This window comes from Poromitra crassiceps, assembly GCF_964638095.1.
Source record: "Poromitra crassiceps genome assembly, chromosome: 7".
NCBI lineage: Eukaryota > Metazoa > Chordata > Actinopteri > Beryciformes > Melamphaidae > Poromitra > Poromitra crassiceps.
In genome coordinates, this window is record NC_139628.1 from 35,971,489 (window position 1) to 35,995,408 (window position 23,920).

At 43.7% G+C, this 23,920-nt stretch overlaps 1 protein-coding gene across 1 annotated transcript; it reads right to left on the reverse strand.

The window, feature by feature from the left end:
• Positions 1-17,515: 17,515 nt before the first annotated feature.
• Positions 17,516-23,090, reverse strand: lurap1l (leucine rich adaptor protein 1 like). The gene is made up of 2 exons (XM_083640875.1): positions 22,608-23,090; positions 17,516-19,778 (listed from the first exon to the last, which is right to left on the reverse strand). The coding sequence occupies exons 1-2, from the start codon at positions 22,812-22,814 to the stop codon at positions 19,380-19,382; spliced, it is 606 nt and encodes a 201-aa protein (XP_083497001.1). The 5' UTR covers positions 22,815-23,090; the 3' UTR covers positions 17,516-19,379.
• Between the last annotated feature and the right edge of the window lie 830 nt (positions 23,091-23,920).

Genomic DNA, 23,920 nt, shown 5'->3' on the forward strand with positions numbered 1-23,920 from the left:
AGAGGGCAGACCTCCGCCAAGGCCAATAATCCAGTCTGCTATGATATGCACATTTTGTGAGTCGGCTCAGAACCCTGACCCTGACCCACCAACATCTCCCCCAGCCACTTCCACCTACCCACCCCCCCGAATCCCGACTCTCTCCAACCTTCCTATCCTTAGCTACAGCCGCTTTTCCCCACATTTCATGACTCATTGAACTGTTTGTATTATCAAATCCAAGTGCTGTGCATATATATATATATATAATATATATAATATATAAATTATTATTATTATTTATTTTTTTCATTGTTGAAATATTCGGTTTACATTGACCACTGGCAAGTCACAAAGTTCTTCTACACAAAGTTAGAAGTACTTCTATGCATAACCGCTGTGGCATACCAGAGGCCTGGCTCTATTTTTAGAGACAGCAATGTGTTTCTGCTCCACTTGTTGCTTGTTAATTGGCTGTATTATTGACGGGCATCTCTCTGTACCGCTCCGATTGATTTTTGACAGCGTGATGGAAAAGCCAGTGATGCAAGCCAGTGAATGCTTCTGGCCTCTCTGCTGCTTTTTGCCCATTGTTCATCCTCATGCCGCGACGTGCCCATGCCATCCATTTCACCAAAAATGAGAGTCAAATTTTAAATTTTAAATGCTTAACCTTTTCTGAAAGGGCCAAACGCCCCGCCTCGGATTTGAATGTCAAACTTTTGACTCATGCTGTGTTCCCATTTATCATTTTAAGAATGACACCTTAATAAGGCCTATTATCAATCCCAGAATTACAACCTCTACTTAAGACCGGGTTACGATTGTAGCAAAATGTTCAAGTGTGGCGGAGGATGGGAGCTGCGACGGGGCGAGACTGCAAGTTGACTTGAGTTGACAGCACACTTGAAAGCAAGCCATGTCATGTTCAAAGCTATTGTTGATGACAAAATTCCAGATGGAGTTTATCATAGTCTTTGATGTAGCATATTACTGAATTTTGTATGTCATTATTTGCATAATGTAACCATTACTTCCATATAAAATGTTTCGCCCTAACCCCTAATCGGCCTTATAACAAAGACCTGATCGTGAGTCATCAAATTCAGCTTGTCACGTAATCGAATGGCTCAGCACTTAAAAGCCCACGAGGTATTTGCGTTTGCACAACTCTGTTATTACGGCCGTATCTGCTGGGCAGAGTTCCAGTGATAGTTTGAAGATGCCAGACAGGGCTGTGTTCTCACACAGACGGACCCATAAAAAGAAAGAACGGTCTGGAGCAAATAGTTAAGTTCCCACACTCCAAGAAAGCCCCTAAATCAATCAATAACGGCACCGTTATTTTAGCCATTTCGAACCAAGTTGTGGAATTCAAGTTTGGCGCAATTCACTGGGGTGCATTTTCGATGCTTTGTAGATTGTGTGTGTGTGTGTGTGTGTGTGTGTGTGTGTGTGTGTGTGTGTGTGTGTGTGTGTGTGTGTGTGTGTGTTGGTGGAAACAGGACTATATTGAATGATCTAAGTCCTTTCTGTCATAGAATATATAACATTGTAACTAAAGTTTAGCTGATTTTCAGCTCGTTTTGACGAGTTGCAGAGTCCTTTAAAGGTTGAGCAAATGTCATGACCTTACAGAAGAAGAAAATAACTACAATACTACTACTACTACTACTACTACTACCGACTACTTTCAAAGTTGATTTTTGAACAGGCAATTTCTTTCATTCAACAGTAGCTATAAACATGGCTGTTTTGGCTGTTCTTTGCAAGACCTGGCACTTTCATGACTTTAGATCCAGTTCCTCCGCTTGATTTATGAGGATGCCCCGCAGGGCTCGGGGTATCTTCTACTTGCCTCTAAAGTTCTGTAGACAACAGCAGTCTGTCTGTACACAGACAGGCCTCAGAGTGATTTACAACATGTTTACATGCTCCTGGACAGGTGAATGTGTCCTCCTGGTTCAGGCCCGCTTTAGTGATGTGCTCTTCGAAAGTTTCCTGCCAATGACACATTTTAGCAGATATTCCTCGAGATCAGAGGTTTTCAAAGTGGGAGGCAGGCCTCCGCAGGGGGGAAGGGCTCCAAGCAGTTTCAGGGGAGGCTCAGTGAATAAAAGTGAAAAAATATGACTTTAGTTATTACATTGGTTATCAAAAGGAGATCACATAGAATAGCGTAAATAGCGTAGTGTGTGTGATTTGGTTAAAGATAGTTCAGAGATACAGTCGTTTTGGGGAATTTGACTGTTTTTCCCATCTTCCCAGAGGTAGAAACTAATAACTCCCACCAGACAGACACATTTATTTCTATGTATTTGGTGTAGTCTGAAGTATGTCAAACAGCAATATCAGGCTATCTTGGCTCAATTGTTGAGTGTCTATGGGATCAAATAACATAATCATGATCCAATAGGCCTCCAGTCCCAGACTTTGAAAACCCCTGCTCAAGATCACATGTGTTGTGTTGTGTTGTGTTGTGTTGTGTTGTGTTGTGTTGTGTTGTCTTGTGTTGTGTTGTGTTGCGTTGCGTTGCGTTGCGTTGCGTTGCGTTGCGTTGCGTTGCGTTGCGTTGCGTTGCGTTGCGTTGCGTTGCGTTGCGTTGCGTTGCGTTGCGTTGCGTTGCGTTGCGTTGCGTTGCGTTGCGTTGTGTTGTGTTGCGTTGCGTTGCGTTGCGTTGTGTTGCGTTGCGTTGCGTTGCGTTGTGTTGTGTTGCGTTGCGTTGCGTTGCGTTGTGTTGTGTTGTGTTGTGTTGCGTTGTGTTGTGTTGTGTTGTGTTGTGTTGCGTTGTGTTGTGTTGTGTTGCGTTGCGTTGTGTTGCGTTGTGTTGTGTAAGTGGATTCTGCTCCATAGAAGGAATTGAGTGGTTGAAACTGGCGCAACACGTCCCTTGCATTCGCTGGCATGCAGCCTGCTGCCAACACATCAAAGCCAAGTGAAGGACAGGACAACAGCAAAGAAAGCCAGAAGTGTATCCATCCATGTGTAAACTCTCACACTGAATTCCATCAACAGCTTCCTGAAATGTCTGTGTGTGTGTGTGACGTCTGTCATATTTGTAATAAAGACAGAAATGTCACTGGGTGATGGAGCCTCCATAGATAAGTCTACATGCTTGAGTCTGGTTCGGCTCCTGCCAAGGCACCTAAGGGGAAAAGAATGCATGTTTGGCATGCCAATAACACTGAAAGGCAATGATTGGAATTTCAAAGTGTGAACCGCCTCGCACCAACGGAAAGTTACACCAGGCATGAAACGCATGCAACGGTATTTTTTTATGTCCCGGTCGTTGCTCCACCCCCTTTGCCGATCTGGGGGCTGGGGAGAGTTGTAAACTAGCACCTGCCTCCTCCGATACATGTGCAGTCGCCAGCTCCTTCTTTTCGCAGCGAGGAATTTCACCGGCAGGACATAGCGCATGGCAGGATTACGTTATTCCCCCCAGTCCCCCTCCCCCACAGGCACCCAGCGGAGGCACTAGTGACCAGGACACATACCCTCAATTCCTCCCACCCACAGACACAGGCAATTGTGCCTGGATGCCTGACCAAGCTTGAGGTAGCACGGGGGCTCGAACCTGTGACCCAAGTGTTGGCAGGCCAGGGAATCTACTGCTGCACTACCCGGATGCCCAAGTGTGTGTATACAATTGTGCCCTTCTCTGCGTGCAGGTACAAAGATAGTCTTCACTCTGCTGTGCGATAAAACACTCGGAGTCATTTTATTATAGGAGCAGATTTGCTCAGCATATCCTTGGGAAAATGTCAGAAGAAATGAGGACACATCACTGTCAATGGCCCACAGTGCATTCATCACATGGAACCTGTAGGCTATTCAAGGACTTCACTTCACAATAAAGTTTCCATCAGACTTGCACGAGCCTGTTACTTTGCAGCAGCAGGGGTGATCGACTTCGTCATGCCATGTGGCGGTAGTTTCCTACAGGCAAAACTATACGACAGACGCATCAGCGTTCATCATCATTTGCTAACGATAAAATCAGATGAACCAAAACGACATCGCTCTTCGGCCTGGAGGATCTCTTCAATGGCTTCTTGAATCCATACGGTCGCTGGCCAAGTCGTTTTGGTCGTTGTGAAAACAATAAAGTCAGCACATTTGTACTTGTTGAAAGACGTGGCTGCAGGGCGTCGCATGGCATCATTATAGGGGACATTTTCACATGACTTTGGCTCCATTTCAACATAGTGACACCATGCACATCATAGTGCTTCCTCAGACTCTACTACTCACACTCACTGTAGCCTACTACTTTCTGCAGAATGCATTATTTTCTTAGGTGGGGAAAAACTCCTCAAGAGAATGATTATTATAGCCATTTTTTAAAGATTTTCCCACAATTTTGGTATTGATTTCCAGTGGTATCTGACGTTCTGTGGTCTCAGTCTAGACGTGGACTCTTGTTCAGACTTGACAAAGCTGCGGTCCAGACTGTAGCACTCGCATTCGGGAGACCCAAACCAAATAATCGTCAATGCTTCACAGTAAAATTAAGCCGATGCACAGGACCACTCCAGAAAAGGAAACTAATTGTGCCAAATCTTGTTGAGGACTACTGTGAGTAATGACTTGCGACAAGTAACTGACATAATGGATAGTCTTCCGTGTTGTTTTTAATCGTGAGTTGTTTTTAAGAGTGTTCTTTGTATTTCCAGGCCTTTTTTCCGCCAATGCCATTGAAATGTATTTAGCCCGTTAGAGAGGAAAAAAACTAGGTAAAACCCAGCTGACCCGCCGTGTCGCCCACTCTTTTCCAAGGAAAGTAGCTATTGGCTGCTCAGAAAGTCACTAGACTGAGAGGTGGTTTCCAGCAGTTTCAGAATTTTGTGCGTGCGCACACACACACACACACACACACACACACACACACACACACACACACACACACACACACACACACACACACACACACACACACACACACACACACACACAGAGATGTAACTAGTCTAATCATCAGCAACACAGCAGTAGTGCTGTAGTGCTGCTGTAGGCAGCACTCTGCCAAAAACTGGATTCCTAGCCTGAATGGAAAATTCAAGACACCTTGACATCACCAAGTGCCCAAATTTCCCAGGCGCACTTGAATGCAATGCCGCTGATCACGTGTTCCCGGCCGATCAATGGTGGAACTTCATCAGTCACTCAGTCACTCATGGACATTTGCACATGTCCCGCTGTTATGGGTCAGCTAAAAATGCTTGTCAGCCTATGCTCGGGGTAGAAGCTTTCTACAGGTTAACAAGTACAGGCAACACATTAAACTTGCAGAATGCTTTTTCTTGTAATGAGCTTAACTGAATTAAAACAATTGAATGAATCTGATGAGAGGATGAGCTAAACAAGAATATATCACAACTATGAACGAGTAGAACAGTACAAGTCACTCATGTCAAAAGTATAAGTAGCCTATACAGTATATTCTATAGAAATGAAATACTCCATAATTCAATAGGACACACAGAGAAACCCGTTAGCAAACCCATGTAGCCATGCATCTATCCCCCTACTGTTTTCATAAGTGGGCTGGTGGAATTCCTGCTATGTAACCTTGCTGGCCAAGACTCTCAGAGATTTCACATGCTTTTCATATTCCAACATTTCTTTACACAGGAGCTACAGTCCATGAGCACATTAACAATATATTATCTCAAATTGAGAATTGCAATAAATTCACCTCACTGCCATGTGCTTTGTCACTCAAATCCAACAGGAAGGGTTAGGCTTCAAAGCTCAATGGTTTTGATACACAATGAAAAAAGCTTTCATTTTTGGGTCTCAAAGGGAATAGCTTCGATCGACTTTTGGCAGCGCCCTGTCTATATTCTTCTGAAGTACAATATCTCATGAGTCTTCCCATCTAGATGTGATGGAATAGAAAGAGGATCATATATAGTGCAGGTTTTTGCAAAGACTGGTCACAAATGGTCAGTAAAGTCCTATGTACCCATAGGCTATTTGGGAGGTATCGCATCTCATTAATTTAACCATACCTGTAAGGTTATAATCATCTAGTTGAAGGTTTGAGAGTTTTTCTTAATAAATGGACCAGGAAGATGGAAATGGACCAGGAAATGTTAGTGTAACCTTAATTTACAACCAAGTGTGTGGAGTAATCGCTAACCAAATCGATTCATAGTTTTAGGGCTAGGAAAGCCTGCTCTATTAGCACTTACACCACATCAGCAATCCACATGGCCATTTGTCTTAATTAGTGTTAGCAAACGTACAGCTGACCTCTGACCCCCACAATAGGCATTGAAAGTAGAGGCAATCAGGTGATCCATCTACATAAGCAGACAAGCTGTCTGTGAGTAGCGCACCAGTGATGCAAATGATGATCCTGTACAGAGGTAACCATTAACAGACCACCTGACCGCAATTACCTCAACTGTCGGCTGCTCCTGTGAGGCACAGCCTGGTCAAGCTGCAGTTAATGGCAGTATATATGTCGCGTGCTTTCAAGCTGAGGTCATTCTCACTGGTTGTACCTTTTTTTTTATTGGACAGCGCTGTAAAAGTTTTGTGGTCAAATGAGTGTGCCAGTGAAACACTTGTCTACCTCACTGCTCTAACACATAACTGAAATTCAGTTGGCCTTTCTGTTTGGCATTCATGATTCCCCAAAGCTGAAGTATAACAAATATACTATATGAATGTACACCTTGAAAATACTCTTCAAGGAGAACACTGAAAAACAATGCAGATTTATTTTGCACATGATCTCACACATACTGTATATCCGAAAACTGTAAACAGTTTTGCAGGCATTCTTTTAGTTTGACAGTTATTGAGAGTTGAGTTGAGTTAAAGTTGATGCCAGTGATGTCATTTTTGCGCATGAGTTACATCACTGGCATCAACTCTCAATAACCGCCAAACGAAATGAATGCCTGCAAAACTGTTGACAGTTTTCGGGTATGTGCAAAAATAAATCAGCATTGTTTTTTCTGTAAAGTCTAGGAATACAGCGCTGTAACTCGTCTTTGACAGAAGAAGTCTCCTGAGTGCTATCAGTAACAGGCTGTTAAGAGGCTTTACTCCCCCCCCCCCCCCCCCCCCAGCACAAAGAGCTGTCTGTTAGGCCAGGGGGGCATCCCAGGAGTCAGCCAGGACAGGTGGCTATGCCCACAGGGAATGTATGTGGGGGCTGGGAGGTTGACTGCCAGGGTAATCAGAGACAAGTCGGAGACAAAAGCATGGTGTTATTTCACTGGTGTGGGTTTCCAACTGTTCAGTGGCCGGGCGAAGTGTTTTGTGTGCCGAGTGCCTCTGGAGAGCAAGAAAAAAGTAAGAGCGTGACGATAATTCATATTAAATGAATCAAACTGTATACTGCAGAAATACTGGTTATATACCGGGTATATGGTCCGTTCAGAATGGCTATGATGCTGTACAACTCAAAAACTTTCCCGGAACAGTTATTTAAACTTCAAAAATGTTCAACTGCTACAATTTTGTTCATACGTTTCTAGTGTGTAATTCACATTATGTGGTTTCAAGTGACTGTAGATACAGTACAGTAGATGCTTCTAGAAATCTGGGATATATTCAAACAATTGCCTCTGAGAAATACAATCTCTGATACGCAGCTATAGGCAATGACAAATGATGATGTCAGGAAGATACCTGGGGAACTACTCAATATTGCTTACTATTTCTCTTGGTTATGGATCAAACTCAAAAATCATATGGTTCGTATGTCAAAATAAAGAGGTAACTCTAGCCAACAAACCCCAAATCTACTTCTCTTTTTTTTGCCGTGCAAACTTTCCGGTAGCTAGATGGGGCCTGACGGTAATTCAAACCTCCCAAAATTACAGCGCCGCAGCAGTGGACACCATCCAGATCCATCCCGCTCGAGTAGAAATTATCTTGTGTTTTCATTGAAGCTCTGGATTTGAATGAGGGGGCTTTAAGAGGGTGCCAGGGAGACGTTGCCAGGTTTGCTTCCTAATCCCCCCGGATATTAGAGGTCCTTTACCTCTTGAACCAAAGCACTTGAGGGGAGATCTTCAAGCTTCTGTTTCACCATCTTTTTCTTCAAGAGTTGTTTCACTGGCAGGTTTTGAGATTTGAACCTGGACGGCCCTGGAAGCACCATCCGTCATTAGGGGAGACTGGGGACAGTTGCAACACGTTTGGCATTTCTCCCAGTTATAGAGTCAGAGAGTATATGGACTACTAGACCAACCTTTTTTCCCCCCTAGCATGATTTCTGATTGGAGGAATAAGACTTGTTGCAACCGTCCCCTGTTGCAACCATCCCCAGTCTCAACCTTCTACCTGGGCCGAACAAAGGGGATTTCATTGTGGTCCAGCGTCAGAATCAAACAGTGAATCCCAATTTTCTGTCACGTCTGACAAGGGGACGGACAACCACATCTTTGTCTGCTCTGGTAGTGTTGAATCTTCAAACCAGGGGGCCCACTGAAACACACATCTCATGTAGATCAGACAGAAACATCTCGAGGGTTTAGAAAGAGCGAGACACCACTGATGCAGGGGGGAATTACACTATCACACTGGTCGACAGCACACACACAAAAAAGGTGTCTTGATAAGCCACAGCAGGATTATAAAGATGGCTGCTGCTGGTAATTCTAATAACAATCTCAGCGCCAGCAGAAGGTAGTAATATGATTAAGACAAGCACAGCTGTGGGGCTTTTCTGCACACGGCTAGAAATATGAAGAGATGTCAGAGATTAGAAGACTAATTTCTCAACCAATGCAAAAAAAGAAAAAAAGTTCCCACTTCAAATAATGCTGTGTCACTCATGAGGGGACTGGGGAAGGGGGGGGGGGGGGGGGGGGGGCTCTGGCTGGGAAGGACAGTGATGGAGGAGTGCAGTTCCCAAGAGGATCACATCTCATTGGCAGGAAGGATGACAGTCTGCGAGGGAGAGCAGACGGGGCTTTTGGCTGCAAGACTCTGGTGGGACTGTTAATCCGTTAATGAGGACAGACAGTGAGATCCAGGACTGAGGAGACAGAAAAGGACAGATTGAAGGAGAGCACTGCACAGTCTTGTTGTGATCCCACAGCTTGAGGCAACACTAACTGAAGGATTCAGTTCCTCCGCAGCAGCTTCTTCATAAAGCCTGAAAGCGTTAGAGGAAATGCCGGGAGTAAACATGAAATTTGAACTTTGACAGCTACTCGGATATTATTTCCTCCTGGCATTGTTTCACTGTAAACAAAATGTAAATATGTATTAGGGGAAAGATGGTTTACGTGTGAACAAATGCAAATGTGCACAGATGAAGGTCTTTTTTTTGCTATATCCTTGAATTTCAATATCGTTTATTGAAAGAAAATCCTTCCCTTAAACATAAAACAATATGGAATCCATACTACCAGTCAAACATTTTGACACTCATGACTGAATGTACTATGTTTTTATTATTTTAAAGCCATTGTGATTTATAGGCTTAAATTATTGTTTTTTTTAGACAAATGAAATATAAATAGTAGACCTATGTGTGAATTTCTTTCCAAAGCATTAGTCTTACCATCGAGGCAAAGGTAGATAGTTTCGTTTTAACACTTTTTTTGGTCACTGCAGAATTCCATATAAAAAAATGTGGCGCCCCCAAACTTTTGACTGGTAGTGTACCTCCAGGCAGAGCATGGTGAACAAACTGATATAGAAGGAGAAGAGATCGCTCATGGGCACTCAGAGTTTCCTGACCTCTCTGGGTCAGTCGGTCATTACGTTTGCCTGTTGACCCCCAACTGCCCTTATTTGCCCTGGGTCAGTGTCTAGGGGGATCATACCATACGGCAGTGACCCACAGGGGTCAGCCATGATTGCCGACCAAACAGCCGCGTCAGCACTGTTGCTTTAATGCCAGGAAACATGGGAAAAGATTTGTGACCTTTTCTCTTGCTTGTTTTGCCCTGATATGCTGGGAACCTTCCCCATCCACTTTGCCGGGCCAGTGATGAATCACAAAGTGTGAGAAAGTCTTAGAAGACTGTTTATCTCTCGTTTTTGTAAAAACGGTCCAGTCTCACACCGCACGAACAAACACACACACACACACACACACACACACACACACACACACACACACACACACACACACACACATACACACACACCTCGAGGATGGCATGATAACCACAAAGACACATTGGCAGCGGTTGAAATAATCTGAGGAAGCCACAACTTCAACATACTTCAAAGCAACGCAGATAACACATGCTTCTCTCTCTCTCTCTCTCTCTCTTTCTCTCTCTCTCTCTCTCTCTCTCTCTCTCTCTCTCTCTCTCTCTCTCTCTCTCTCTCTCCCTCTCTCATGATTCACAAGTTGACTGTCAAATAGCCCAGCAGGAGTTCAAAAGCCCTGCTGGGGTCAGCGCCTTATGTAGAAGGCCCCTTTGATTCCTAATATAGCCACGGAAAGGCTTCCAGGCCCGGATAGACAGAGAAAGAGGGAGTGAAAAAGGAGATCAAATGGGATAGAGGCTTGTTTTGTTCTCTCCTCGCTGACAGTCCACGCTTCCTGGCTGATGGAGCCTGCTGTTGAAGCTCAGTGGGTCGGCCCGTGGTAGCGTGGTGAGGGAGGGAGGGGAGGGAGGCCACCCTCCCGACACACATCAAACACACTGCCCACCGTGCCATTATAGGACAAACCCATAGACAACAAGGTGAGAGGTGCGAGGGATGGAACAGGGATGAGAGCAACAAAGAGAATAGCAGAGAGGGTTTGAAAATAGATGGCATGTGTGTGATGTGATGTGCTGATAATGTACGTTAGATCCCTGATATCTGGTGCATCAAGAAAGACTATATAAAGCACTAAAGCCTGCTGTTATAATTCAACATATGAGTGCTCATAAATCAGTGTTGAATCATCTCGCCCAGTGATTCTCAACCTTTTTCATATCAAGGACCCAAATCTGAGTTTTTTTTTTTTTTTTACTGTTATATGATTTTGTCTAGAATTCCATGAATGTCTGTATTGTAGATAATGAGATAACAGTGAAACTATGATCAAAACAGATTAAAAAAAAAAACGTTTTGTAAATGAAATAATGCTGAAGTTTGACGATTCTTCATTTTGCTGGGGACCCCCCGGAACCCCCTCAGGGACCCCCGGTGGTCCCCGCACCCCAATTTGAGAACCACTGGTCTAGCCCTTAACCTTTGACAGCAAAGTGGACTAAAGTTCACTCGCTGATCTTGAGGGTAAAGGTCGCATCCTAGTGTGTGACTAATAGTGAGTAATTAGCCGATCCTTAGTTCCTTAGTAAAGGCAGAACTTCAAGCAGTTGAGAAATATGTTGACATTAGCATTGATCACACACTGTATACTGGTTCCACCAGTTAGAGCATTCAATAGAAAGACTGTGTCACTGCAAAACCACCAATTGTTTTGGCAGCTGAATCTAGGATGTGTTCAGGAAGTGAAAAAATGCATCATTAAAATGATAATTCACTCTCGGGAAGCAATTAAATTTTGGAACACCATACTTAGATATGAGCTCATGGAGACAGTTTGCTGTCTTGTCCCTTCTTTCTTTAAAGATAGCTGCACACTGGCAAAATGAATTCTTGAAAAGTTGGACCCAAACTAAAAGTACACTTGGAGAATGCAGACCTCCGCCAAGGCCAATACTCCAGGCTGCTATGACATGCAAATTCCGTGAGTCCGATAGAAACCCTGACCCACCCACATCCCCCCAGCCACTCCCCCAATCCACCCCTCGAACTTGACTCTCTACGACCTTCCTATCCCTATAGCCCCTTTTCTCTAGCCCCTTTTCCCACAGATAGGGGTAGCCAATATTGGTCATTGACTTTAAAGGGACAGTTCGGCCAAAAATGAAAATTTTGTCATCATCTACTCACTCACCCGCATGCCAGTTGAAACACAGGTGAAGCTTGTCCGCATAACACACAGGGAGGTTGCAGGCCAACAACCCGAGAGCAAAACCAGTCACCATTGACTTCAGTACAGCACAACTGAAGTCAATGGTGACTCCCTTTGTTAGACTGGTCTAATTCAGTTTGCTCAACTGGCATGAGGGTGAGTATGTGATGACAGCATTATTTTACTTTTGGGGTGAACTGTTCCTTTGAGTGAAAACACTCTACTACTTGACAGTCAAATTGAATTAAAAACATGAGCTGTAACATACAGTACATGTCTACTCTACATGTACACTTTGTTTATACATTTCGTACACTTTACAATGAACATGCATACTTGAAGCTCAGTGCGCCAGCGCACTTAACAATTCTGATGTCATTCTAATGTGATTCATTTTAATTAAGTTCCCAAATACCAGAGAAAACAGACCCAGAAGTCTCATGGGATGATTTGTAATAGCCTACTTCTGATAATAGACGAGACTGCATCTGTTAAATAATCACTGCATCAATCAAGTGTTGGCTGTGTATATTTATTGTACCCTCCCAAAAATAACTATGAATGGAATGCAGCATGACCTGATTGGAGGGCTGAACTGTCAGATTGGCCCGTTCTCTATCTGGGTTTCTCAGAGGTTTCCCCCTCCCCCTTCTTCTTCTTTTAATACAGAAGCTTACAAGGGGTTCTTGTAAATCTCAGCGGAGGAATCGAAGAGACGAGAGACCACCGTTGTTAATCACTATTTGCACCGAACAAAAAAGAAAGAAAGGAAGAAAAGCCTTCTTATGCCATATTTGGTTAGTGCTCCCCAAGACCAACAAGGTTTCATGAGGCAGTTTAGCGGTGGTCCACAGAGTGATGGGTCTACAGCCTGGCATGAGGCCAACTGAGAGCTTATGTGAGAGACGTTTAGCTCCCGAAATGGGATGTTCTCCTCACGTATGAGGCAGACGTACGCAGGATTTCCACTTATGTAGTAATGTAATGGGAGTGAAGTATTTTGGCGGGGCTCTCATCGCCCCGGCGGTGCAGAAAATCTCCCGAGAACCACAACATTAGCTAGCAGCACGCGCTAACCTCGACATTCATTAAGTATTTTTTCCAAGACGCAACAAGGTCTTGGCGCTAGGCGACAGGCCTTATTAAGTTTTCCATGGCTCCATAAATCTCCCAACATGGAGCTATAGCCCATGTCTTGGAATGTAATAAAGGTTGACACAGTGTGGATCTAATGTGCTACATCTATCACGACAGCACAGCGTTTAGTCGGAACTGTCACGACCGACCGGATAGCAACCACGTTCATTTCGAGGCCTGCAATGACTTGTATAGGAAATTCAATCTCTTCCATCCGAGTGTGATCTTAATTTAGTCGAAAAGTTGTTGGAAACCGAACACAAACAACATAAGCTTAAGCAGACGGAATTCCCCCAGCTAAACCTCAGGCCCGCAGAGAAGAACATAATTAGACCCGTCCAAATTAACTTGACAATTGTGTCTATTTACTTCGTGGCTTCCTGTCTGAGGGGTCCACTGTGTCTATGGCTCTTTTGATCCCCCCCAAAATCGACTCCAGTAACCCATATCCTGTATCCTGTGTGTGCTCGCTGGGGTAGCATGGTGACAGTTTCCCAGATACCACACGGTATTGGTTTCCCTTCATCTGGTGGCCCAGGCCAAACCCCATGCAGTGTCTAATTTGCTAATGGATCCCTGCTGGAAGCCCCTCTCGCCAATCTTATGGCAGTGTAGTTATTTGCGCTCAAGGGGAGAAACTGGGGACTAACTATGTGGATGAATAAATCATTGTTTTGCACCCTGCACCTGAACTCCAGGGACCGTCTGCAGCCCGACTCCGACTTTGTTTTGCTCTCCACAAGGCCTGCATGTCATTCCCCCTCAGAATAGGCCAACTATAATTGGTGGCAGAAAGATTTCAGAAAATGTGTAATGTAATTATGTGCGCTGTAAAAGTTAATGAGATACAGACATGTCAGCTTTCCAGGAGGATAGGAATACCAGTAGATAACTGCTTGGAGTCATCGACTTTTCTGTCAGCATCTCTGAAATGACATCAGCAACGCCAGTGGCAAAATTCCTCGACCAACAAGATAGGTGATTTGAATAGAATGTTGATTGAAGAGGATTTGGCTACAGGTTCAGCTGGGTAATTCATCTCGAGGCTGTATAGGTGTTAGTAAGATACTGTAGTTTACTTTTTTAATGTTAGATTTAAGGCTGTGGTTCCCAAACTTATGGTCACGACCCTAAGTGGGGTCGTCTGGAATTCAAATAGGGTCGCCTGAAATTTCTAAAATAAATAAATAAATAAAATGAATAAATTACACCACACTTGTGGTTTTTTCCCGTTTTTTAAAGTTTTGAGTTTAAAGTGATAATCGCTAAGATTTCAGTTTTGTTCTCTTGGGTGACACCTATGGCGGTGGGTGGTAATTGCAGGTGAGATCCAAACAGTCTAATGTCACATAATAGAGAGCCAAAGTGAAACGTCACTTCCTGCTTTCTCCCTGTACCAGCGCTGTGAAAAATATGAATGGCGGTGGACGGAGAATAAGGTTACTTTTTTGATCCCGTTTGAATTGTGCCACAGGGGGTGCCAACGCCAGTTTTGTCAATTTAAAACAAAACGTTGCATAAGAAAGTCGCAGTTTGTCGCCAAACTGTTGCACTAGAAGTTATAAATCAGAAAGACTACATACACTGTCGCCTAAGTGACCTCACTTTCTCTACCGGCAAAGCTGAAGACCGGCGACATGCCACAAGCTTCCACGAGCTCTGTAGTTTTTATACGAAACTAACTCCTACGTTTCAGTTTGATGACAAACTGTGACTTTCTTGACATGCAAAGTTATGTTTTAAATTGACAAAATTAGCGTTGGCACCCCGTGGCACAATTCAAACGGGATCAAAAAAGTAACCTTATTCTCCGTCCACCGCCATTCATATTTTTCACAGCACTGGTACAGGGAGAAAGCAGAAAGTGACGTTTCACTTTGGCTCTCTATGTCACTACTGCAAAGGCTTCATCCAAATGGACATAGCCTCAATCAACATTGTGAGTGAAAATCTTTTAGATTATAACTTAAAATCAGCATTCTGAAAATAAAGTCAGAATTCTGAGATTAAAGTCAGAATTCAAAGTTACTGTCAGAATTTTGAGAAAAAAAGTCCGAATTTTGCAGGGAAAAAGAAGCATATTTGACATCACTGATGATGTCACTGATGATATTATCGATGGTCTACTTGAATTTGAAATCTCTCGGGTCCCTAGATTTTTTTGTGACGTCAAAATAGGGTCACAAGTCAAAAAGGTTTGGGAACCCCTGATTTAATGTGACATATTAAGGTGAACATTTGAATCATAAATGTTATTCTTAACACACGTGCTACATCCTGTCGGTGAAGCTCCCCGCTGTCAGGTGAAAAGAAGTGGCTGGCGCATGTGTCGGTGGAAGCATGGATGCTAGTCTACGACTCTCCCCAGATCGGCAGAGTGTGGAGCAGCGCGACCGGGGCAGCTGGGGGGAAATTGGGGAGAAAATACAATTTAGGGGGGAAAAGAGAGACTCCATGCTTGGAGTAAGCTAGCAGCTGACGCACTGTTAAGCTGTCTGTATATTTTCAAACTTGACAGTGGATCATCTGGTCTTGCATTCATCACAAAGACTATATGAGAGATGTTAAATGGATTTGCCTTAGTATTTGCTCTTTATGCATAAAAGACCAAGACTAAGGAAGACCCAAGAGGCAGCTTCTTGTTCATGTGTAGCGTACCATGGAGCTCTGAGGAATTCTGACTCTCAAAGTTATTACAACATCAACTCGCAGAACCTGTTCTCGATGTCCAATTACTTCACGGGCCAGTAGGTCTAGTCTCAACATTTCTCCTCCGGGGATTCAATGCTATAATCAGCGGTTACATGGTTAAATTAGTGAAAACATGGAATTGTGAGTATTTTGAGACAACTTTCGGTGCCTTTAATTGAATGGCTGACACGGAGGTCATGCTGCCACTCAACAATGCTCTCTGCTTTATAGTGCCTTTGGCTCGGTTTAGCTTGACAGGGAGCTTAAGCCTGCCTGCCAAAGACTCTGCGAGGGAGAGATAAGGCAAGGCAACATAAACCAAATCAAGCTCCTATACACTTCCAAGTGAGACAAGGTTACAAGTATGCTAAATGCGCCCGGATAAACAGAATGATCGTATCTGCGTGGGACTGATGAATAATATAAAGCGTCCTTTTGTGTCCAGTCTGCCCATTACTAGTAAAGTGTGGGTATTTTATGCATTCCATCTTATGCGAGAAGTCTGCCACAACACAAAATCATCCATTCGTGTGTTGACTGATACCAATCTCAACTGCTGTGTGAGAGCCTGAGGCGAGAGAGCTTTAAAAGGAGGTCTCATTAAGAGGTGGATAAATCCTGGCTAATCTAACGAGTCAGGCTGACTAAGAGAGGGTGTCATCCTACTCTGGGAACTGCTGCAGTAGCCTACGCCCCATGGCCACTCGTTAGTCTGCCGGCCATAGAAACCGGGGGTCTCAACTTTCCAATAATGACTTTCCCTTTAAACGGTCTGTCTGGAACTTCAATTATCCCCGGAAACACTGAGAGAAGGAAGTGAGATGAATCAAAACTAAAATAGCATCCAATAAAATAGGCTGTGTGGCTGCTATAGAGCTCAACAGTCACGTGACATCTGTTGCCCCGGACGGACGTGAGTTTCCCACATTCATTTTCTCCATAGACATTTAGAAAAATCCTTATATAACCAGTTTTAAGGCAGGAACCAAGCCAACCCGTGACCGACTGAATCGTGAGTGACCATCAAACATTTCAGTTGGAGCAAAAATAAAAAATTACATCAAGGGGAAACACATTTTCCGATTTGACCCCCCCCCCCCCCCTTCCCCCTTCAGTCTTTATTTTTTGTTTTTGCTCCAAGTGAAATATTTTAAAGGAAACTGAAATCCAGAAAAACCTTTTAAAAAAACGTTTTTTTTTTTTTTAATATCTAGAGAAAATGAATGGGAAACTCACTTCCGGGGCAAGACATGTCACATGACTGTTGAGCTCTATGTCTACTCCTACTGTTGCTCATTTTTCATTGGTGTTAGTTTTAATTGACTTGGTCCAAGCATCACACTCAGAGGAGAGATTCTCAAGGGTTTTTACACGGTAACCAGATTCCTCATCTGTGATAAGTCTCAAACCTCCCAAATAGTAGCCGACGTGCAGGCGTTCCTCTGCTAATAGTTTGTGGGATTTTTATAGGGTGAAATAAGCAGTCATTTTCTGAATTTAGAATTCGTAATAACCTTCCCAGCTCTGTGTTTTCTCAGTGATGTGATGTGGGATAATGAGGGCACTTTTCCATGCTACATTAGACAAGGCACCGCAAGTTGCAACTCCATTATTACAAGATTATTCTAGCTTAAATGCACCAAGACAGGAAAGCACCACAATGTCCACGTTCCGTCCCATTAGGAGTCCATAATGACGTCAGTGAAAAATGCGTTTTTATATCCACAAATTGACAATTGCCCGACAGCTAAGACTACGTGTAGGTGTTTTTTGGGAACAAAAGAAAAAATAATTACACAACGTGAGAAAGAAGAAAGTCACAATATATTATTTCATTCCACAACATACCATTCAGCAATTATTGACATGTTTTTTTTTTAGGTAGGCAGCATATACACAACACACATGGCATAGGGAGCCAAAGTGAACGTCACTTCCTGCCTCTATATAAATAGGAATGGTGGTGAACGGAGAGAGACGTGACCCTTTTTATTCTGTTTGAATTGTGCCACGGGGTACACATGTACATTTTGTCAATTTAAAAGATAACTATGCATGTCAAGAAAGTCGCAGTTTGTCCTGAAACTGAAACGTAAGGTTTAGTTTTGTCAATCGACTACATCTCTTGCATCACACAATATACGTCACACCATCAACAACATGACTGGCAGGAGAGACGTCACTTTTTTATAACTGATTTATAAGTCATAGTGCCACAGTTTTACCACAAACTGCGACTTTCTTGATTTGCAAAGTTATAGTTTACATTGACAAACATGATATGTGTACTCCCGTGGCACACACATCAAAAAGAGTCACATCTGTCTCCGTTCACCACCATTCATATTTTTTCAGACGCTGGTACGCTGAGAGAAACAGGAAGTGACGTTCACTTTGGCTCCCTATACACATCAATGGAGTTTAAAGTTTAAAATAACTGTTTTTTTTGTACAGAAATAGATTTTGTTAAAACTTCAGTCAAACATTTGACAACAGTGAACTAGCTTTAAAATGTGCCCCCTATAAGCAGCAAACATGTGTTTGACATACATCCACCTTAAACAAATCTTCCATCTGGTGTCAACGCGCGTTGCCTCAGGCCTAAATTATCTGTCATACAATCAAATTGCTTTGGTATTCCATCCATCAAGTATCTGTGCTTTCAATAAGCAACTAATCTCTTGTAGTTAAAACTACATGTCGTAAAAATTCTAGTCGTGTTGACCGAGGTATAACATTTAATGCCGTCAGTCAAAACGTTAAAGTGAGAAATTAAAAGCTGCAGACAGAGGTGGTGCTCTGAATTTGGCATGGAAACAAAATTGCACTTGCTGTAAAACACTTCACTATAAAACCACTTTGTTCTGCTACTTAAAAGAGCTCGTCCTGGAGATTAACACAGTAGCTATGATTTTTTTTTGTAATTTTCCAAATGGCTGCTAAATCCTAATTATCCTTAATTAAAAATCCCAATCCTTTACTGAGATCAGATGATTGTGACTGTGGCTGAGCCACACTACAAAGTCCACGTTCAATTTGCCACAGATGATCTGAGATAAAGGAAGGAACCTGCAGTCCCACACAGATGTTGACATTGCAGAACTGGTGTGAGAGGATGAGAGGAGAGGAGCAGTTTGCAGGAACGATCTCACTGTAGTGATACTTATTACTACTGAAATGGATGCTTTCATGAACCCATTCTTCGTTAAATGTTTTTAAGCCAACAAGTAATTGTGAAAAACGTTACAGTATTGGAGGAGAGTAAGAATGTCCTAGCAATAAATATCATATTAGTGCATCGTAGAGCATCTTTTGTTCAGTTTAATCAATCTGCACAATAACACATTATTAAGACATCATTAAGATTAAGGTGTTTTTCCCTTGCATTTGGTGTGACATTAAGTGGCAATGGTTTGATGAGGAACATTAAGGAAATTGGTTTCAAGTTATAAAGTTCTGCGAGTCATTCAGCAAGTGTTGCCGGCCCACTTTGGTGTCAAAGTGAAATGACAGAAAAAAATGTGGAGCATGTGGCGAACAAAAACAAAACAAAACACACAAAAAACAGTCAAGTGTGTTAATTTGCCAAAGTGAAGGCGTGTCGTAAATCTTTCATCGGAAAATATCTCAGTAGTATCGGCAATCGCCGACCACATTGAGCCGATCGTCGCTATCCAAAGCAGTAGTATTCGTCCGATTCCACCCTGAGTTTCAGCGGCGATTTGCTGAAAGTGTCGCCGCCGTCGATTACGTTTTGATCCACAAAACAGTCGAGGTCCGTGGTGGGCGACGGCTGGTCTGGGAGATCCTCCGCTAGCGTATCCAGATAGCTGCCGACAGATATACCATCCAGGCCGTCGCTGTTCGCATCGTTCAGGCTGTTGAAGCTGCCTCGCAGTGACGCGCCGTCCTCCTGGCTGTCGGAGAGGCTGTACAGGCTGCCCGTCAGGCTGCCCTCCTGGCTGGCCGCCCCTCCTTTGTCTTCGATCATCCAGCGGATGGACTCGATGCCCTCGTTGATCGACAGCAGCTGCTGCATCAGCTTGACGTCGATGGCTCGCAGATGCGCCTGGGCGTTGGAGAGAGAACACACGCTCACATCAGGACAGGGCATGATGATCAAGTGTTTTTAACACATCTGCTACTTCCATTAGGTCACATACTAAGTTCTCATATCAAAACCCCTATAAGTGGAATCCAAGGCATTCATAAAAAACATCATGGTTCTTTATTGTCATTGCGGAGACAAGTGCACGAGCGAGGCATAGTCGGTTCACCTCTACCACTCGGAAATGAGTCTTAAATATTTATGAAGAAAAAGAGATAAGCTGCTTTTTGCGTTCCGCTCATGGACAGCAGCAGAGCTATATATGCTCTCTCCATTGACGCTATCAAGCCTGCTTGTGGAAGACAGAGACATCACTAATTTATATGGCCCTGGAAAAAGACTTGTATCTTGTCCTTCTTGGCATGGCCAGCAAAAGGGTTTCCATGGTGATAAATGATATGCCCTACTATAGACAGAACGGCCATTGCTCCAACTCCCATGACAACTACGCCATTGATTGAGGATGGAGTGGTCAGCCTATGACGCCACTGAATGAAAACACTCTAGCCAGTGGCAAACACCCCCAGGAAATGTGTCGGAAATGGACAGTAGTAACAGCCAAGAACCGCAGTCGTCAACCACTCGAAAATGAGTCTTAAATATTTATGAAGACAAGAGATAAGGTGCTGTTTGCATTCCACTCATGGACAGCAGCAGCCTATGCTCTTTTTCACTGACACTATCAAGCCTGCCTGTGGAAGGAAGAGACACACAACTATATGGCCCTGGAAAAAGACTAGCATCTTGTACTCCTCATGTAACGGCATGGCCAGTAAAGGGTTTCCATGGCGCTGAATGATATGCCCACTATAGACAGAAAGGCCATTGAGTGAACTCCCTCCCTACCATGACAACTATGCCATTGATTCAGGGTGGAAGTGGTCAGCCTATGGTGCCATTGTCAAAACGTACAGTAGCAACAGCCAAACGCAGTCAAAACACACCAGGCAGATGGGGGACGACAGGGCAGTAGTATATAATGTTCCGGACAGCTGGCTTGATGATCAAACATAAAACAGCCTTTCTTGGAAGTGGATTTGCAAGCGGCCTCCGTTTGCCTCATAGCGCTGCCTGGCAGTGTGTGTTTGTTTTGTGAGCGTGGCCACCCGCTTTTTATGCACATATGCAAGCCAAGCAGATGGAGCCAAACTGGACTCTTTCTCCAAATAGCCGTCTCATATTCATAGGAGGGAACCGGTGGGTGGCTAGATCACAAGATGAGCTTAGCAAACATGATTAGTGCTGCGTCAATATGAGTGTCGCCTACTGGGCAATGATATTGAACCTCCAAGATGACATGTTTTATTATTTAGGATTATCCCTTTATTATCCGGTAATATAAAGTAATAAAGGTTGTTTCCTAATATCGTTCGACGCTGCCTGCACTACTTTATTCAATCAAATGTATTCATTTTATGTTTGCTTATTTGACAGGCTACAGATTATTTGCATGGCACTTATAGCAACACAGTGTTGCTATGGGTGTGATCGTCTGGCAGCGGGCCAAAGCTGACCATGCACACCAGAGGAGGAGAGGCTGTCTGGTGGGATTAGAGATTAAGACGTAGGTTTAAGGAGTGACAGCAGCACAAAAGCCCAAGATGGCCCAAATTAGACATCAACAATGCGCAGCGTCAGGAGACCGATAATGGAAATTACACTCCGAATCCGATCTGAGGGTTTTTCTAAGATGAAAACTGTAATAAGATTAGCTGATCAAAGCAAAGGCTGTTCTTATATCTTCAAAAACTAAATGTGCGTCTTCCAGATGTGTGACCACATCTCATGTCTCACTCAGCGCTTACATTGATATAAAAAACTATATAAAACTAAACACAATAACAAAAAGTCTGACTCAGGCCTGTGGTTGTCCTCAGTTGGTTAGTCGGCCACTAAACTGCACTCCTATAGTCTGCGAAACTCGGTCAACTTGGCCATCTGCTCAGGAATCCTAATACCTTTTAGTGACCTTTAGACTTGAAATGGGGGTCAGGTCAGGCTGTGACTATGGGTCAAATGAGGCTGTGATCTCAGCTATGTAACAATTTGTGGAATATTGAATAGTGTGTGTTAGAAAATAAAAATATGTAATCATGAAAAGGGCGAACACAACATAGAGGCAGAACATGATCACAGATGCATTTGAATCACAAGGGAAAGAGGGGGTGGGTTCACTGAGGCGAGGACGGGTCATCAACAAAGAACTGTTGTAGTGAGCAGGTGTGAATGGCTCTCACCAACTGGGTGGTTTCACAGTACTTTATGGGAGAACACTTACCACACTGGATGTTTACATTTTACTATCACATGTTGACACAAAGACCTGTTTTGCATTGAGCTAGGCATGCCCAGTGCACCCAGGGTTAGGCTGCCAGTGAATGCAATATATTACAGTACAAGAAGGTCACTTTGAAGCAACCAGAAATAAAACTACACTAAATAATAATGATAGTTTAGTCTGTTTATTTGAGGCCTTACTTGTGTATCTTGGCTTTAAGGCAAAGTACAGCGTGGACAGTTGAGAGAGCGAGTCTCTTCACATGCAGTGACCTCCCTTCAAATTACAAGTCGGCGAACTTTGAATAGAAAGCTGAAAATGAACATAAACATTATTTCTTGGCGGCGCCCCATATAATAAGCCATATGGTTATAGCATACAGTGCAGATTTATGACTCTGGGACCAGTGTTGGCAGCTTAGATCCCCTAAAACCAGCAGCTACTGTCTGTGACCTTTTCTTAACTGCTCCTTCAATTAAGTGAGATCGTCTATCAGAAAGAAGACCACTCACCATCTCTTGCTTCAAGAATAACATTTTGCTCTCCAGCCTTTTCAAGTCAGCAGAGCTCGCACGGTTCTTCGCGAGATGCGGTGCCGCTGCAGCAGACTTCTCGTGATGTTTTCCTCCCGCGAGAGAACGTATGAGGCTATCGGGGACTTTGCGACCCAACTTTGTCTCAATATCCTTAAAATCGTGCACGACGCTGTCCTCGTCCATGGCAGAGGGAAATGCTCCCAGGACTTGCTGGGGACGACGGACGGAGACGTTCGTTCGTTGTATCCAGCCAGCGACGACCAGCTTCAAAAGTGACCGAGCAAAGAAGCCAAGTTGTTGGGAGAGGTTGCGCCCCGAACACGCTCTACTCCCAACTTCAAAGTGTTCAGTCAGTCCACGGCACGGCAACACTGTATCAGGTAAAGACACTTGAAATGATCACGGGTCCACTACAGCGCTACAGTGTTTCAGTTGGAGCGCTCATTGAAGCGTCTGGCCAGTAGATGGGACAGACAGTTTAATGACAGCGTGCTTTGCTGCCCGCTAGACCCTCCCAAGCGGAGCTTCCCCTGTAACCAGACACCAGGCCAGGTGAGGTGGGACAAAAGTTAAGTCAGGAAAAACATTTTGGAGATGCAAACTTTGGCTCAACACCGGGAGATCATATTCACCACCTGGCCAAATAGCATCCATACAAATTTATATAAAGGAATAACGTTAAGCCAAGTAAACCATAAACCATATGGGCGTGGCCAATGATGGAGACTGATGGCGCATTCCTTTATCGCAAAATAACTGGGATGTGGAGGCTAAATGACATCACATCCGTTTTGTTAGCGTTCCATTTGCAGAAAACTTGAGCTGGGAAGTTCACTGTTCATTGGTCAGATCCAGTCGCTAGCCAGGCTAGCCATTGTTAGCCATTGTTAGCAATAAAATTGACAACATGGCATTTCGCGGCAATTTGCGCATACAAACACTGCAGCCTCATGTCCACACAGATAGAAGTTAGGCAGTGCTGTGTGTACAGCTGATTTAATGAGACACAAACAAAACAGAAGTGCTAAACAACATTACTACGATTATACTACTACTGTTGTTGCGCGGCGCAGCCATCTTGGATTTTTGAGGTTGGGGCTGCTGAGACTCCTACGAGTTTGGAATGGGACATACCAGCTCTGATGACGTCACCGCCCAGCTCATGACCTTTGAAGTCGTAAGATTACCAGTCCCCAGTTATAAAGGAATGCACGATGACATGAGTGTTTTTTTTTTTATATCATGTCAGGCTATTTCAACAATGTAATTAGGCTAAATGCATTAATGTA

What these genes read in the sequence shown, in the direction of transcription:
- lurap1l (XM_083640875.1), bottom strand. Translation starts at nt 22,814, where the DNA reads ATGGACGAGGACAGCGTCGTGCACGATTTTAAGGATATTGAGACAAAG. An exon ending in TATTCTTGAAGCAAGAGATG is followed by an intron (nt 19,779 to 22,607) that starts GTGAGTGGTCTT and finishes TCCAACGCCCAG; the next exon opens with GCGCATCTGCGAGCCATCGA.